This window comes from Tachyglossus aculeatus, chromosome 19, assembly GCF_015852505.1.
Source record: "Tachyglossus aculeatus isolate mTacAcu1 chromosome 19, mTacAcu1.pri, whole genome shotgun sequence".
Taxonomy (NCBI): Eukaryota; Metazoa; Chordata; class Mammalia; order Monotremata; family Tachyglossidae; genus Tachyglossus; species Tachyglossus aculeatus.
In genome coordinates, this window is record NC_052084.1 from 25,511,771 (window position 1) to 25,529,857 (window position 18,087).

The 18,087-nt window shown below is 42.0% G+C and overlaps 1 protein-coding gene across 1 annotated transcript in view; it reads right to left on the reverse strand.

The window, feature by feature from the left end:
• The window catches only part of AK9 (adenylate kinase 9), a 194,364-nt gene extending 176,277 nt beyond the window's left edge, over positions 1 to 18,087 (reverse strand). Inside the window, exons 1-5 of the mRNA XM_038761300.1 lie at positions 18,074 to 18,087; positions 15,579 to 15,713; positions 6,691 to 6,754; positions 3,239 to 3,291; positions 3,043 to 3,139 (exon numbers count right to left, since the gene is read on the reverse strand). Of these exons, the coding sequence (XP_038617228.1) occupies positions 3,043 to 3,139; positions 3,239 to 3,291; positions 6,691 to 6,754; positions 15,579 to 15,695 (331 nt within the window). The 5' untranslated portion in view covers positions 15,696 to 15,713; positions 18,074 to 18,087. The remainder of the gene's footprint in view (positions 1 to 3,042; positions 3,140 to 3,238; positions 3,292 to 6,690; positions 6,755 to 15,578; positions 15,714 to 18,073) is intronic.

Below are 18,087 nucleotides of genomic sequence, written 5' to 3' on the forward strand. Positions count from 1 at the left end.
AGGAGGCTGGAAATTTATTACTGATTGTCTACAGAAGGTCATATCAGCAGATCAGTTAACGATCCGATCGTTAATGTATGATTACTTTGGTAGATAAATAAAGCAAAAAGACCTCCCTAAATGGGGAACTTCCCAAGAGTTGAGCTTCTCGATCCGATCGTTAAAGTATGATTACTTTGGTAGATTCATATAGCGAAAAGACTTAGGTAAGTTTAGGTAAATGGGCAACTTTCGGAGAGTTGAGCTTCTCGATCCGATCGTTAAAGTATGATTACTTTGGTAGATTCATATAGCGAAAAGACCTACGTAAATGGGCAACTTCCGGAGAGTTGAGCTTCTCGATCCAATCATTAAAGTATGAGGCTTCTCGATCTGATCATTAAAGTATGATTACTTTGGATTGGATGATTGTAATTGATGATGTAATTGGATGATGACTTTACTGTTTTCATATAGCGAAAAGACCTACCTAAATGGGCAACTTCCGGAGAGTTGAGCTTCTCGATCCGATCGTTAAAGTATGATTCCTTTGGTAGATTCATATAGCAAAAAGACCTACCTAAATGGGCAACTTCCAGAGAGTTGAGGTTCTCGATCCGATCGTTAAAGTATGATTACTTCGGTAGATTAATATAGCAAAAAGACCTACCTTAAATGGGCAACTTCCCAAGGGTTGAGCTTCTCGATTCGATCATTAAAGTATGATTACTTTGGTAAATTCATATAGTGAAAAGACCTACCTAAATGGGCAACTTCCAGAAAGTTAAGCTTCTCGATCCGATCGTTAAAGTATGAAGCTTCTTGATCCGATCGTTAAAGTATGATTACTTTGGTAGATTCATATAGTGAAAAGACCTACCTAAATGGACAACTTCCGGAGAGTTGAGGTTCTCGATCCGATCGTTAAAGTATGATTACTTTGGTAGATTAATATAGCAAAAAGACCTACCTTAAATGGGCAACTTCCGGAGAGTTGAGCTTCTCGATTCGATCATTAAAGTATGATTACTTTGGTAAATTCATATAGCAAAAAGACCTACCTAAATGGGCAACTTCCAGAAAGTTAAGCTTCTCGATCCAATCATTAAAGTATGAAGCTTCTTGATCCGATCGTTAAAGTATGATTACTTTGGTAGATTCATATAGTGAAAAGACCTACCTAAATGGGCAACTTCCGGAGAGTTGAGCTTCTCGATCCGATTGTTAAAGTATGATTACTTTGGTAGATTCATATAACAAAAAGACCTACCTAAATGGGCAACTTCCGTAGAGTTAAGCGTCTCGATCCGATCGTTAAAGTATGATTACTTTGGTAGATTCATATAGCGAAAAGACCTACATAAATGGGCAACTTCCGGAGAGTTGAGTTTCTCGATCTGATCGTTAACGTATGATTCCTTTGGTAGATTCATATAGCAAAAAGACCTACCTAAATGGGCAACTTCCAAAGAGTTGAGGTTCTCGATATGATCGTTAAAGTATGATTACTTTGGTAGATTCATATAGCAAAAAGACCTACCTTAAATGGGCAACTTCTGGAGAGTTGAGCTTCTCGATCTGATCGTTAAAGTATGATTACTTTGGTAGATTCATATAGCAAAAAGAACTACCTAAATAGGCAACTTCCGAAGAGTTGAGCTTCTTGATCCGATCGTTAAAGTATGAAGCTTCTCGATCCGATCATTAAAGTATGATTACTTTGGTAGATTCATATAGCCAAAAGACCTACCTAAATGGGCAACTTCCGGAGAATTGAGCTTCTCGATCCGATCGTTAAAGTACGATTACTTTGGTAGATTCATATAGCGAAAAGACCTACCTAAATGGGCAACTTCCGGAGAGTTGAGCGTCTCAATCCTATCGTTAAAGTATGAAGCTTCTCGATCTGATCATTAAAGTATGATTACTTTGGTAGATTCATATAGCGAAAAGACCTACCTAAATGGGCAACTTCCAGAGAGTTGAGCTTCTCGATCCGATCGTTAAAGTATGAAGCTTCTTGATCCGATCGTTAAAGTATGATTACTTTGGCAGATTTATATAGTGAAAAGACCTACCTAAATGGGCAACTTTCAGAGAGTTGAGCTTCTCGATCTGATCGTTAAAGTATGATTACTTTGGTAGATTCATATAGCGAAAAGACCTACCTAAATGGGCAACTTCTGGAGAGTTGAGCGTCTTGATCCGATCGTTAAAGTATGAAGCTTCTCGATCTGATCATTAAAGTATGATTACTTTGGTAGATTCATATAGCGAAAAGACCTACCTAAGTGGGCAACTTCTGGAGAGTTGAGCTTCTCAATCTGATCGTTAAAGTATGAAGCTTCTAGATCCGATCGTTAAAACATGATTACTTTGGTAGATAAATATAGCGAAAAGACCTACCTAAATGGGCAACTTCTGGAGAGTTGAGCGTCTCGATCCGATCGTTAAAGTATGAAGCTTCTCAATCCGATCATTAAAGTATGATTACTTTGGTAGATTCATATAGCGAAAAGACCTACCTAAATGGGCAACTTCCGGAGAGTTGAGCTTCTCGATCTGATCGTTAAAGTATGAAGCTTCTCGATCCGATCGTTAAAACATGATTACTTTGGTAGATAAATATAGTTGAAAAGACCTACCTAAATGGGCAACTTCCGGAGAGTTGAGCTTCTCGATCTGATTGTTAAAGTATGAAGCTTCTCGATCTGATCGTTAAAGTATGATTACTTTGGTAGATTCATATGGCAAAAAGACCTACATAAATGGGCAATTTCTGGAGAGTTGAGCTTCTCAATCCGATCGTTAAAGTATGAAGCTCCTCAATCCGATCATTAAAGTATGATTACTGTGGTGGATAAATATAGTGAAAAGACCTACCTAAATGGGCAACTTCCGGAGAGTTGAGCTTTTCGATCCGATCGTTAAAGTATGATTACTTTGGTAAATTCATATAGCAAAAAGACCTACCTAAATGGGCAACTTCCAGAGAGTTGAGCTTCTCGATCCGATCGTTAAAGTGTGATTATTTTGGTAGATAAATATAGCAAAAAGACCTACCTAAATGGGCGACTTCCGGGGAGTTCATCTTCTCCAATAACATCTTGGCGACCAACTCCTCCGGAATTTCGTGGCCTTTGACGAGTAAATCCTGAAGCTAAAGACAACCAGAGACGGCCACACGTTGCTTTCGCGTTTCGGCCCGTTGGGTCTCCTCACGGTCAGAGTATCTTAACGGGACGCTTCCTTCACTTACCGTCCGTCCGGATTCGGCATTGCCGGCCATGTTATCTTCGATAACTTGTAGAGCTGAGAACGCAGGCGGGACAAAAAACACAGACGGGTTAGGATTTTCCTTTTTCCTCTCCTCCTCCCCACCGCCCCTCCGCCCTACCTCCTTCCCCTCCCCGCGGCACCTGTATGTATGTTTGTACAGATTTATCGCTCTATTTATTTTACTCGTCCGTATCTACTATTTATTCTGTTAACGATGCGCAACAGTAAGCGCTCAATAAATACGACTGAATGAATGAACGAATGAATTTAGCTTTGATTCTATTTGTTCTGACGACGTGACACCCGTCCACGGGTTTTGTTTTGTCGTCCGTCTCCCCCTTCCAGGCCGTGAGCCCGTTGTTGGGTAGGGACCGTCTCTCGATGTTGCCGACTTGTACGTCCCAAGCGCTTAGTACAGTACCCAGTAAGCGCTCAATAACTACGACGGAATGAATGAATGATTGCTTAGCAGAACCCCTGAAAAACAGCTTTTTCCGACAGGTGCAGCGTCGACTGAGGCGTCGACCGTTATTCCGCGGATTGAATCCGGAGAAGAAGTTCCCGCCCCGGGCCGAATCTGGGGTTGCTTTCTTGTATTCCCGCGATATGGGGATGAGAGGATCGACCGCTCCGTCGGATTCGACGCCCTGCAAGGATTCCCGCCTGGGCCATCACTGGTTCACCCTCACAAACGGCGAAGGTAAATAATCAGTAATACAAAAAAAACCCATTCATTCCTTCATTCATTCAATCGTATTTATTGAGCGCTTACTGTGTGCAGAGCACTGTACTAAGCGCTTGGGAAGTCCAAGTCGGCAACATCTAGAGACGGTCCCTACCCGACAGTGGGCTCACAGTCTAGAAGGGGGAGACAGACAACAAAACAAAACATATTAACAAAGTAAAATAAATAGAATAAATATGTACAAATAAAATCAATCAATAAATAGAGTAATAAATACATACAAACGTATATACATATATACAGGTCCCAACCCGGATAAAGCCAAGCCGGCAATCAGTGGCATTTGTTGAGTGCTTCCTGGGCAAAAAGCATTCATTCCGGCGTATTTATTGAGCGCTCGTCGTGTGCAGAGCACTGTCCTAAGCGCTTGGAAAGTCCAATTCGGCAACAGAGAGAGGCGATCCCTACCCAACAACGGGGTTAAAAGCGATCTTGGGAGAGTACGATCCAACAGATGTGGTAGAGACTCCCCTGACTACGAGGAGTTGACAATCTATGAATTTATATGAATATAAATGCTACGGGGCTCAGGGTGGGGTGAATATTAATGCCCATAATAATAATAATTATTATTCTGGCAGTTGTTAAGCGCTTACTATGTGCCAAGCAGTGTTTTAAGCGCTGGGGTAAATACAAGATAATCAGGCTGTCCCACGTGGGGCTCACAGTCTCCATCCCCATTTTCCAGATGAGGTCACTGAGGCCCGGAGAAGTGCAGTGACCTGCCTAAGGTCCCGCGGCGGACAAGTGGCGGAGCGGGGATTCGAACCCACGACCTCGGACTCCCAAGCCCGGGCTCGTGGGTCCAGACATGGACGGACGGGTGATGCAGAAAGGAGAGGACGAAAGGAAAATGAGGGCTTAGTAGGGGAAGACCGACGAAATCTTAATCAGACTCTGAAGGCGGGGAGGGTGGTTATGGTATTTGTTAAACGCTTACTATGGGCCGGGCGCTGTACTAAGCGGCGGGGTGGATACAGGCGAATCAGGTTGGACCCAGTGCCTGTCCCACGTGGGGCTCACGGATTCAATCCCCATTTTCCAGATGAGGGAACTGAGGCCCAGAGAAATGAAGTCACCCGGTAGACAGGCGGCGGAGCCGGGATTAGAACCCGGGACCTTCTGCATCCCAGGCCCGGGCTCTACCCACTAAGCCCTGCTGCTTCTCAGTGAAGAGAGGGAGAGTTCTGGGTCAGAGGAATAATAATAATAATAATAATGATAATAATAATAATAATGGCATTTATTAGGCGCTTACTATGTACAAAGCACTGTTCTAAGTGCTGGGGAGGTTACAAGAATACGAGCAAGAGTTCAGCAGCAACACGGACAAAATCGAGGTACAGTGAGTGGTCTGGAGGAGCGAAGCACCGGGGACGGAGGTAGAAAATCAAAAATTAAGATCGGAAAGGGTGAGCTGATTAAATGCTTTGCATTTGCTGCCGAATTGTACTTTCCAAGCGCTTAGTACAGTGCTCTGCACACGGTCAGCGCTCAATAAGTACGATGGAACGGATGAATAAGGAGTTTCTGATTCTCCTTTCCCTTTCACATCTCTCCCCGGTTTCAAAGCTCTTGTGAAATCACATCTCCTCTGGATAATGGTAATAATAATAATAATAATAATAATAATAATAATAATAATAATAGCATTTATTAAATGCTTACTATGCGCAAAGCACTGTCACATCTCCTCTGGGTAATAGTAATAATAATAATAATAATAATGGCATTTATTAAGTGCTTACTATGTGCAAAGCACTGTCACATCTCCTCTGGGTAATAGTAATAATAATAATAATAATAATGATAAGAATGGCATTTATTATTATATTTATTATTTATTATGTCACATCTCCTCTGGGTAATAGTAATAATAATAATAATAATAATGGCATTTATTAAGTGCTTACTATGCGCAAAGCACTGTTCTAAGTGCTGGGGAGGTTGTCCCCCATGGGGCTCCCAGTCTTCATCCCCATTTTCCAGACGAGGGAAATGAGGCCCAGAGAATAATAATAATAATAATTTTAGTATTTGTTAAGCGCTTACTATGTGCAAGGCACTGTTCTAAGCGCTGGGGAGGATACAGAGTGATCAGGTGGTCCCATGTGGGGCTCCCAGTCTTAATCCCCATTTTCCAGATGAGGTCACTGAGGCCCAGAGAAGTGAAGTGACTTGTCCAAAGTCACACAGCTGACAAGCAGAGAAGTGAAGTGACTCTCCCCAAGTCACCCGGCTGACAAGTGGCGGGGCCGGGATTCGAACCCGTGACCTCGGACTCCAAAGCCCGGGCTCTTTCCACTGAGCCACACTGCTTCTCTAGGCCTACCTAGCACGAGAGGTACGGCCTATCTGAGGGAAGGTACATTCATTCAGTTGTATTTATTGAGCGCTTACCTTGGGCAGGGCACTGTACTAAGCGCTTGGGAGGTACGACTAAGCGCTAGGTACATGTTCTGTTTATCTTGATTTTGACAGTAAGGTGTGAGACGGCTGTTGGGTAGGGACCGTCTCCATATGTTGCCAACTTGTACTTCCCAAGCGCTTAGTACAGTGCTCTGCACACAGTAAGCACTCAATAAATACGACTGAATGAATGAACGAATGAATACAAAGGAAATCCAAGACTGGAAATCAGAAAGTACCAGTATCCCGATGATATTTACCGTACGGATGATAGTTACCTTCGATGCATTTGCATTTCCACGACTGCGATATTTTTTGGGCTAATGTGGTCTTTCCAATCCCCTAAAAAAAAGACGTTTTAATTACTATGAAGTCATATTAATGAATATTACTACGATGTAATAAGCATAAAGAGAAAATGCAAGTTAAATAACTATCCCTCTAAAGATACTTCAAAATAACTTTTCTCTATCAGGACATATAACAGGTTTCCTCTCTGTGCCTTCAGTAAATTTTACATATACATTCGTGGCAATATAATATAATATACCATGTCACCTCACAAATTATCCACTGATCCCTTAACCAGTTATTCGATCAATAACTGTCCCTCTAAAGATACTTCAAAATAACTTTTCTCTATCAGGACATATAACAGGTTTCCTCTCTGTGCCTTCATTAATTTATATATAGATTCGTGGTAATGTAAGCGCTCAATAAATACAATTGAATAAATAATATACCATAAGTCATCTCACAAATTATCCAGTGATCCCTAAACCAGTTATTCGATAAATAACTGTCCCTCTAAAGATACTTCAAAATAACTTTTCTCGATCAGGACATATAACAGGTTTCCTCTCTGTGCCTTCATTAATTTATATATAGATTTGTGGTAATATAATATGCCATAAGTCACCTCACAAATTATCCACTGATCCCTTAACCAGTTATTCGATCAATAACTGTCCCTCTAAAGATACTTCAAAATAACTTTTCTCTATCAGGACATATAACAGGTTTCCTCTCTGTGCCTTCATTAATTTATATATAGATTCGTGGTAATGTAAGCGCTCAATAAATACGATTGAATGAATAATATACCATAAGTCACCTCACAAATTATCCAGTGATCCCTTAACCAGTTATTCGATCAATAACTATCCCTCTAAAGATACTTCAAAATTACTTTTCTCGATCAGGACATATAACAGGTTTCCTCTCTGTGCCTTCAGTAATTTATATATAGATTCGTGGTAATATAATATACCATAAGTCACCTCACAAATTATCCAGTGATCCCTTAACCAGTTATTTGATCAATAACTATCCCTCTAAATATACTTCAAAATAACTTTTCTCTATCAGTACATATAACAGTTTTCCTCTCTGTGCCTTCATTAATTTATATATAGATTCGTGGTAATATAATATGCCATAAGTCACCTCACAAATTATCCACTGATCCCTTAACCAGTTATTCGATCAATAACTGTCCCTCTAAAGATACTTCAAAATAACTTTTCTCTATCAGGACATATAACAGGTTTTCTCTCTGTGCCTTCAGTAATTTATATATATATTCATGGTAATATAATTTACCATAAGTCACCTCACAAATTATCCAGTGATCCCTTAACCAGTTATTCGATCAATAACTATCCCTCTAAAGATACTTCAAAATAACTTTTCTCGATCAGGACATATAACAGGTTTCCTCTCTGTGCCTTCAGTAATTTACATATACATTCGTGGTAACGTAAGCACTCCATAAATATGATTGAATGAATAATATACTATGTCACCTCACAAATTATCCAGTGATCCCTTAACCAGTTATTCGATCAATAACTATCCCTCTAAAGATACTTCAAAATAACTTTTCTCGATCAGGACATATAACAGGTTTCCTCTCTGTGCCTTCAGTAATTTATATATACATTTGTGGTAATATAATATACCATAAGTCACCTCACAAATTATCAAGTGATTCCCTTAACCAGTTATTCGATCAATAACTATCCCTCTAAAGATACTTCAAAATAACTTTTCTCGATCAGTACATATAACAGGTTTCCTCTCCGTGCCTTCAGTAATTTACATGTCCATTCGTGGTAATGTAAGCGCTCAGTAAATCCGATTGAATGAATAATATACCATAAGTCCCCTCACAGATTATCCAGTGATCCCTTAACCAGTTATTCGATCAATAACTATCCCTCTAAAGATACTTCAAAATAACTTTTCTCTATCAGGACATATAACAGGTTTCCTCTCTGTGCCTTCAGTAATTTATATATACATTTGTGGTAATATAAAAATTTATATATACATCCGCGGTAATATAATATACCACGTCACCTCACAAATTATCCAGTGATCCCTTAACCAGTTATTCGATCAATATCTATCCCTCTAAAGATACTTCAAAATAACTTTTCTCTACCAGGACATATAACAGGTTTCCTCTCTGTGCCTTCAGTAATTTTTACATATACATTTGTGGTAATGTAAGTGCTCAATAAATACGATTGAATGAATAATATACCATAAGTCACCTCACAAATTATCCAGTGATTCCTTAACCAGTTATTCGATCAATAACTGTCCCTCTAAAGAGTCTTCAAAATAACTTTTCTCGATCAGGACATATAACAGGTTTCCTCTCTGTGCCTTCAGGAATTTATATATACATTTGTGGTAATACAATTTACCATAAGTCACCTCACAAATTATCCACTGATCCCTTAACCAGTTATTCGATCAATAACTGTCCCTCTAAAGATACTTCAAAATAACTTTTCTCTATCAGGACATATAACAGGTTTCCTCTCTGTGCTTTCAGTAATTTATATATATATATTCATGGTAATATAATTTACCATAAGTCACCTCACAAATTATCCAGTGATCCTTTAACCAGTTATTCGATCAATAACTATCCCTCTAAAGCTACTTCAAAATAACTTTTCTCGATCAGGACATATAACAGGTTTCCTCTCTGTGCCTTCAGTAATTTACATATACCTTCGTGGTAATGTAAGCGCTCAATAAATATGATTGAATGAATAATATACTATGTCACCTCACAAATTATCCAGTGATCCCTTAACCAGTTATTCAATCAATAACTATCCCTCTAAAGATACTTCAAAATAACTTTTCTCGATCAGTACATATAACAGGTTTCCTCTCTGTGCCTTCAGTAATTTATATATACATTCGTGGTAATATAATAATTTATATATACATTTGTGGTAATATAATATACCATGTCACCTCACAAATTATCCAGTGATCCCTTAACCAGTTATTCGATCAATAACCATCCCTCTAAAGATACTTCAAAATAAATTTTCTCTATCAGGACATATAACAGGTTTCCTTTCTGTGCCTTCGGTAATTTATATATACATTTGTGGTAATATAATATACCATAAATCACCTCACAAATTATCCAGTGATCCCTTAACCAGTTACTCGATCAATATCTATCCCTCTAAAGATACTTCAAAATAACTTTTCTTGATCAGTACATATAACAGGTTTCCTCTCTGTGCCTTCAGTAATTTACATGTACATTCGTGGTAATGTAAGCGCTCAGTAAATACGATTGAATGAATAATATACCATAAGTCACCTCACAAGTTATCCACTGATCCCTTAACCAGTTATTTGATCAATAACTATCCCTCTAAAGATACTTCAAAATAACTTTTCTCTATCAGTACATATAACAGGTTTCCTCTCTGTGCCTTCAATAATTTATATATAGATTTGTGGTAATATAATATACCATAAGTCACCTCACAAATTATCCAGTGATCCCTTAACCAGTTATTCGATCAATAACTATCCCTCTAAAGATACTTCAAAATAACTTTTCTCGATCAGGACATATAACAGGTTTCCTCTTTGTGCCTTCAGTAATTTATATATAAATTCGTGGTAATATAATATACCATGTCACCTCACAAATTATCCACTGATCCCTTAATCATTCATCCATTCATGCATTCAATCGTATTTATTGAGCGCATACTGTGTGCAGAGCACTGTACTAAGCGCTTGGGAGCCAGTTATTCGATCAATAACTATCCCTCTAAAGATACTTCAAATTAACTTTTCTCGATCAGTACATATAACAGGTTTCCTCTCTGTGCCTTCAGTAATTTATATATAGATTCGTGGTAATATAATATACCATAAGTCACCTCACAAATTATCCATTGATCCCTTAACCATTCATTCATTCATGCATTCAATCGTATTTACTGAGCGCTTACTGTGTGCAGAGCACTGTACTAAGCGCTTGGGAACCAGTTATTCGATCAATAACTATCCCTCTAAAGATACTTCAAAATAACCTTTCTCTATCAGGACATATAACAGGTTTCCTCTCTGTGCCTTCAGTACTTCATATATAGATTCATTGTAATATAATATACCATAAGTCACCTCACAAATTATCCACTGATCCCTTAACCATTCATTCATTCATGCATTCAATTGTATTTATCGAGTGCTTACTGTGTGCAGAGCACTGTACTAAGCGCTTGGGAGCCAGTTATTCAATCAATAACTATCCCTCTAAAGATACGTCAAAATAACTTTTCTCTATCAGGACATATAACAGGTTTCCTCTTTGTGCCTTCAGTAATTTATATATAGATTCGTGGTAATATAATATACCATAAGTCACCTCACAAATTATCCACTGATCCCTTAACCATTCATTCATTCATGCATTCAATCGTATTTACTGAGCGCTTACTGTGTGCAGAGCACTGTACTAAGCGCTCGGGAGCCAGTTATTCAATCAATAACTATCCCTCTAAAGATACTTCAAAATAACTTTTCTTGATCAGTACATATAAAAGGCTTCCTCTCTGTGCCTTTGGTAATTTACGTATACATTCGTGGTAACGTAAGCGCTCAATAAATACGATTGAATGATTATATATAGATTTGTGGTGATATAATATACCATAAGTCACCTCACAAATTATCCACTAATCGCTTAACCAGTTATTCGATCCTCACATATTATCCAGTGATCCCTTAACCAGTTATTCGATCAGTCGTTCATTCATCCAATCGTATTTATTGAGCGCCGCCTGTGCGCAGAGCACTGTACTAAGCGCTTGGAAAGTACAATTTTGCCGCGCTTTTTCTTAGCCCTTGAAGATTGCCAGCTAATGAAATTTCTTGCCGAATTTCAGAGCATCAGTAATATGAATAATGGTGGTATTGGCTAAGCGCTTCCTCTGTGCCGAGCACTGTTCTAAGCGCTGGGGTAATCGGGCTGTCCCGCTTGGGGCTCGCCTGCACACAGTAAGCGCTCAATAAATCCGACTGACTGGCTGAATGAGTGGAGATGAAGAATGGAATCGGAGGGAGGAAAGGGAAAATCATATTTCCACATAGGCCGGGAAACGGTAGGGATTTGCAGGCCGGAGGGAGGATAATAATAATAATAATTATAATAATAATGATGGTATTTGTTAAGCGCTTACTATGTGCCAGGCACTGTTCTAAGTGCTGGGGAGGTGACAAGGTGATCAGGTTGTCCCACGGGGGGCTCACAGTTTTAATCCCCATTTTACAGATGAGGGAACTGAGGCCCAGAGAAGTGACTTGCCCAAAGTCACACAGCTGACCGTTGGCGGAGTCGGAATTTGAACCCATGACCTCGGACTCCAAAGCCCGGGCTCTTTCCTCTGAGCCACGCTGCTTCTCATAATAATAATGATGGCATTTGTTAAGCGCTTACTATGTGCCAGGCACTGTTCTAAGCGCTGGGGAGGTGACAAGGTGATCAGGTGGTCCCATGGGGGGCTCACAGTTTTAATCCCCATTTTACAGATGAGGTAACTGAGGCCCAGAGAAGTGACTTGCCCAAAGTCACGCAGCTGACCGTTGGCGGAGCCGGGATTTGAACTCATGACCTCGGACTCCAAAGCCCGGGCTCTTTCCTCTGAGCCACGCTGCTTCTCATAATAATAATGATGGCATTTGTTAAGCGCTTACTATGTGCCAGGCACTGTTCTAAGCGCTGGGGAGGTGACAAGGTGATCAGGTTGTCCCACGGGGGGCTCACAGTTTTAATCCCCATTTTACAGATGAGGGAACTGAGGCCCAGAGAAGTGACTTGCCCAAAGTCACGCGGCTGACCGTTGGCGGAGCCGGGATTTGAACCCATGACCTCGGACTCCAAAGCCCGGGCTCTTCCCTCTGAGCCACGCTGCTTCTCATAATCAATCAATCATATTTATTGAGCGCTTACTGTGTGCAGAGCACTGTACTAAGCGCTTGGGAAGTACAAGTTGGCAACACATAGAGACGGTCCCTACCCAACAGTGGGCTAATGATGGCATTTGCTAAGCGCTTACTATGTGCCAAGCACTGTTCTAAGCGCTGGGGGAGATACAAGGTGATCGGGTTGTCCCACGTGGGGGCTCCCAGTCTTCATCCCCATTTTACAGATGAGGGAACTGAGGCACAGAGAAGTGACTTGCCCAAGGCCACACCGCAGACATGTGGCGGAGCCGGGATTCGAGGCAAAGGATCGGCCGGGAATACGTTGGAATTGCAGGAACAGAGTTTGCGGACTGGGATGTCGTAGGAAAGCAGCCCGGTAAGGTAGGAGAGGAAGCAGCGGGGCCTAGTGGCTCGGGAGCCGGAGGTGGTGGGTTCTAATCCTGCCTCCGCCGCGTGTCTGCTGTGGGACTTTGGGCCAGTCGCTTCCCTTCTCTGGGCCTCGGTGACCTCATCTGGAAAATGGGGATTGAGACCGTGAGCCCCACCTGGGACCACCTGATCACCTTGTATCTACCCCGGTGCTTGGCACGTAGTAAGCGCTTAATAAATACCATATTTTTTAAAAAAGCTGAATGCTTTAAAGCTAGGGGTAAGGAGTATATAATAAGCGCTTAACAAATCCCATTATTATTATTATTATTATTATTGTTATTATTATTATTATATTATTATTATTATTATGTTCGAGGTACATAGCAGACTCACTATCTACACACCTACTTGTTTTGTTTCGTTTTGTCGTCCGTCTCCTCCCTTCTAGACTGTGAGCCCGCTGTCGGGTAGGGACCGTCTCTAGATGTTGCCAACTTGGACTTCCCAAGCGCTTAGTACAGTGCTCTGCTCACAGTACGCGCTCAATAAGTACCATTGAATGAATGAAATAATAATAATATTTTTTTGGTCTTCTTAACCTAGGCAGCGTGACCCGCTCTCATAGCTAATCTAGAGTTGCGGTGACAATACTACTACTACTACTACTAATAATGGCATTTATTAAGCGCTTACTATGTGCCAAGCACCGTTCTAAGCGCTGGGGAGGTGACAAGGCGATCAGGTGGTCCCACGGGGGGCTCCCAGTCTTCATCCCCGTTTTCCAGATGAGGGAACTGAGGCCCGGAGAAGTGAAGTGACTTGCCCAAAGTCACCCAGCTGACGAGTGACAGAGGCGGCATTTGAACCCCTTACCTCGGACTCCAAAGCCCGGGCTCTTTCCACTGAGCCATGCTGCTTCTCCATTGTGATAATAATAATAATAATGATGGCATTTATTAAGCGCTTACTATGTACAAAGCACCGTTCTAAGCGCTGGGAAGGCTACCAGGCGATCAGGTGGTCCCATGGGGGGCTCCCAGTCTTCATCCCATTTTCCAGATGAGGGAACTGAGGCCCGGAGAAGTGAAGTGACTTGCGCAAAGTCACCCAGCTGACAAGTGGCGGGGGCAGGATTTGAACCCCTGACTTCGGACTCCAAAGCCCGGGCTCTTTCCTCTGAGCCACGCTCCTTCTCCATTGTACTTTCCAAGCGCTCAGTACAGTGCTCTGCACGCGGTAAGCGCTCAAGAAATACGACTGAATGAATGATTGATCGAATAACCGGTTAAGTGATCGCTGGATAATTTGGGAGGTGACTTATGGTATAATATAATACCACGAATCTATATATTCCCCCCTTCTAGACTGTGAGCCCGCTGTTGGGTAGGGATCGTCTCTATATGTTGCCAACTTGGACTTCCCAAGTGCTTAGTACAGTGCTCTGCACGCAGTAAGCGCTCAATAAATACGATTGAATGAATGAATGAATATCATTTAGAGATTTCAGGTCCAAACCCCACAGGGCTGGCTATCAGCATCAATGAGGCCAAAGTCTATTTTATTAATAAGAATTAACCAAATAATTCGCTAGACTAGCCAGAATTGGTGGAAAAGGTTACCCGGGGGGGATCGGCTAACTTCTCTTTCCCCAGAAAACGTTAAAATAGGAGAGATAACTACTTTTCGTGGATATTGCAGGGATGGTCTTTTTTTTTTTCTTTTAATGGTATTTATTAAGCACTTACTATGTGCCAAGCACTGTTCTAAGCGCTGGGGGGGATACAAGGTGATCAGGTTGCCCCACGTGGGGCTCACAGTCTTCATCCCCATTTTACAGATGAGGGAACTGAGGCACTGAGAAGTGAAGTGACTTGCCCAAAGTCTCACAGCTGACAAGTGGTGGAGCCGGGATTTGAACCCATGACCTCTGACTCCAAAGCCCGGGCTCTTTTCCACCGAGCCACGATTTGGGAGAGACGAAACCCTTGAATTAATTACCCCGGGGGGACCTTTCCCGGTTCGATTCCGGAAGGAGCGGCTTTACGTCTTCGAATGATTCATTAGGTTGCGGCAAATCCCCGGAATTTGGCCGGAAGGGATAAAATCCAACAGCGAAAAGCAGAATGGGCAAGTGGGAAAAGAACAGGGGAGTTCGAGGGCCTGGGTTCTAATCCCACTTGTCCGCTGTGTGGCCTTGGGCAAGTTACTTCACTTCTCTGGGCCTCCGTGACCTCCTCTGTAATGATAATGATAAGAATAATAGCATTTGTGAAGTGCTTACTATGTGCCAAGCGCTGGGGCTCTGGAAAATGGGGATTAAGCGTGTGTTCATCCCGATTATCTTGCATCTTGCTTAGTACGCGGTCCGTGCTGACCAAATATCGCGGAAAAGAAATGAGAACTGATAGACTGTGAGCCCACTGTTGGGTAGGGACTGTCTCTATATGTTGTCAATTTGTACTTCCCAAGCGCTTAGTACAGTGCTCTGCACATAGTAAGCGCTCAATAAATCCGATTGATGATGATAGCTCACCGGTTTTCCGAATACGATCATGCAGACAGGTTTGGAAAGCAAAAAGGCCTCCTCGGCTTCATCTTCCCCAAATATATCTACGAACGGACCAGTCTGGGTTTCTCCTTTCGATGCCATAACGACGTCGGGATGACCCTGCGCGACAAGGGGAAACCGAGGGGTGAGGAAAAAGCAAGAAAAACCGGGTCGTTGCCAACCACTTTCTGCTCCGGGCCACGCTTAAAGCCTTCCGAGTCGTAGTGTGAAATCACCAAAATATCATGTAATGGACGTAGGAGACGAAGACACACGTAAGAGGATGATGTGAAAACATAAATATTAAAAAATAAACGTAAAGGACGGCCAAACGGTGTGCGCCGTTTACTTGTTTTGATGTGTATTAAATTCTATTTATTTCTACTGACGCCCGTTTACTCGTTTTGAGGCCTGTTTCCCCGCTCCTCGATGGCGATCCCGCTGTGGGCCGGGATTGTCTCTCGCGATTGCGGAATTGTACTTTCCAGGCGCTCAGCACAGCAGTAAGCGCTCCCAAAATCCGATGGAATGAGTGAACGAATCATTCCGGCTTCGCCACTCGTCTGCTGTGTGACCCTGGGCGAATCATTTCACTCCTCCAGGCCTCAGTTCCCTCATCTGTAAAATGGGGATGGAGACTGGGAGCCCCCCGGGGGGCAGGGACTGCGTCCATCCCAGCGCTTGGTGATAATTTTGGTATTTTGAGTATTTATTTTGGGTATTTATTACTCTATTTATTTATTTATTATATCACTCTATTTATTTATTTATTTATTTATTTATTTATTTATTTATTTTACTTGTACATATCCATCCTATTTATTTTATTTTGTTAGTATGTTTGGTTTTGTTCTCGGTCTCCCCCTTTTAGACTGTGAGCCCACTGTTGGGTAGGGACCGTCTCTATATGTTGCCAATTTGTACTTCCCAAGCGCTTAGTACAGTGCTCTGCACATAGTAAGCGCTCAGTAAATACGATTGATGATGATGATGATTTATGAGAAGCAGCGTGGCGCGGTGGAAAGAGCCCGGGCTTTGGACTCAGAGGTCGTGGGTTCAAATCCCACCTCCACCACCATCGGCTGTGTGACTCTGGGCAAGTCACTTCGCTTCTCTGGGCCTCAGTTCCCTCATCTGAAAATGGGGATGAAGCCTGTGAGCCCCACGTGGGACAACCTGATGACCCTGTATCTCCCCCAGTGCTTAGAACAGTGCTTGGCACCTAGTAAGCGCTTAACAAATACCATTATTATTATTATTATTGTTATTAATTTGGGGATGAAGGCTGTGAGCCCCACGTGGGACAACCTGATGACCTTGTATCTCCCCGAGCGCTTAGAACAGTGCTTGGCACATAGTAAGCATTTAAATACCATTATTATTATTATTATTGTTATTAATTTGGGGATGAAGGCTGTGAGCCCCACGTGGGACAACCTGATGACCTTGTATCTCCCCGAGCGCTTAGAACAGTGCTTGGCACATAGTAAGCATTTAAATACCATCATTATTATTATTATTGTTATTAAAATGGGGATGAAGATTGTAAGCCCCACGTGAGACAACTTGATCACCTTGTATCTCCCCCATTGCTTAGAACAGTGCTTGGCACATAGTAAGCGCTTAACAAATACCATTATTATTATTATTGTCATTAAAAAGGGGATGAAGGCTGTGAGCCCCACGTGGGACAACCTGATGACCTTGTATCTCCCCCAGCGCTTAGAACAGTGCTCGGCACATAGTAAGCGCTTAACAAATACCATTATTATTATTATTATTGTTATTAAAATGGGCATTAAGGCTATGAGCCCCACGTGGGACAACCTGATGACCTTGTATCTCCCCTGGCGCTTAGAACAGTGCTTGGCACCTAGTAAGCGCTTAACAAATACCATTATTATTATTATTATTGTTATTAAAATGGGGATGAAGACTGTAAGCCCCACGAGGGACAACCTGATGACTTTGTATCTCCCCCGGCGCTTAGAACATAGTAAGCGCTTAACAAATACCATTATTATTAATATTATTATTATTGTTTCAGAAAGGCCAAACTCCTCCTCCTCCTCTCCCAACTGCTCAGCACACAGTGAGCGCTCACTAAATACGCCTGGTTCCAAATGGCCAGACTGCTCCGACTCTCCCAAGCGCTTAGTACAGTGCTCTGCCCACAGTGAGCGCTTAATAAATAGCCCTGATTCCGAAAGGCCAAACGGAATTGGTGGGAAAGATGTCTTAGGGCTGATCCCGGCCAACTTTGGAGGGGGCGAAAGCGGGAATAACTGGGGGGGTGGAAAGATTCAGTCATTGATTCGGATTTATTGAGCGCTTCCTGGTTGCAGAGCACTGTACTAAGCGCTTGGGAGAGTCCAATACAGCAATCCAGAGGGCCCAGGCTTGGAAGGAGGATGAAGGATCGCTTTTCCCGGGCCTGGGAGGCTGAAGGAGACTCGATTAAAGGGGGAAAAGTCACTTACTGGGCGGCTCGACC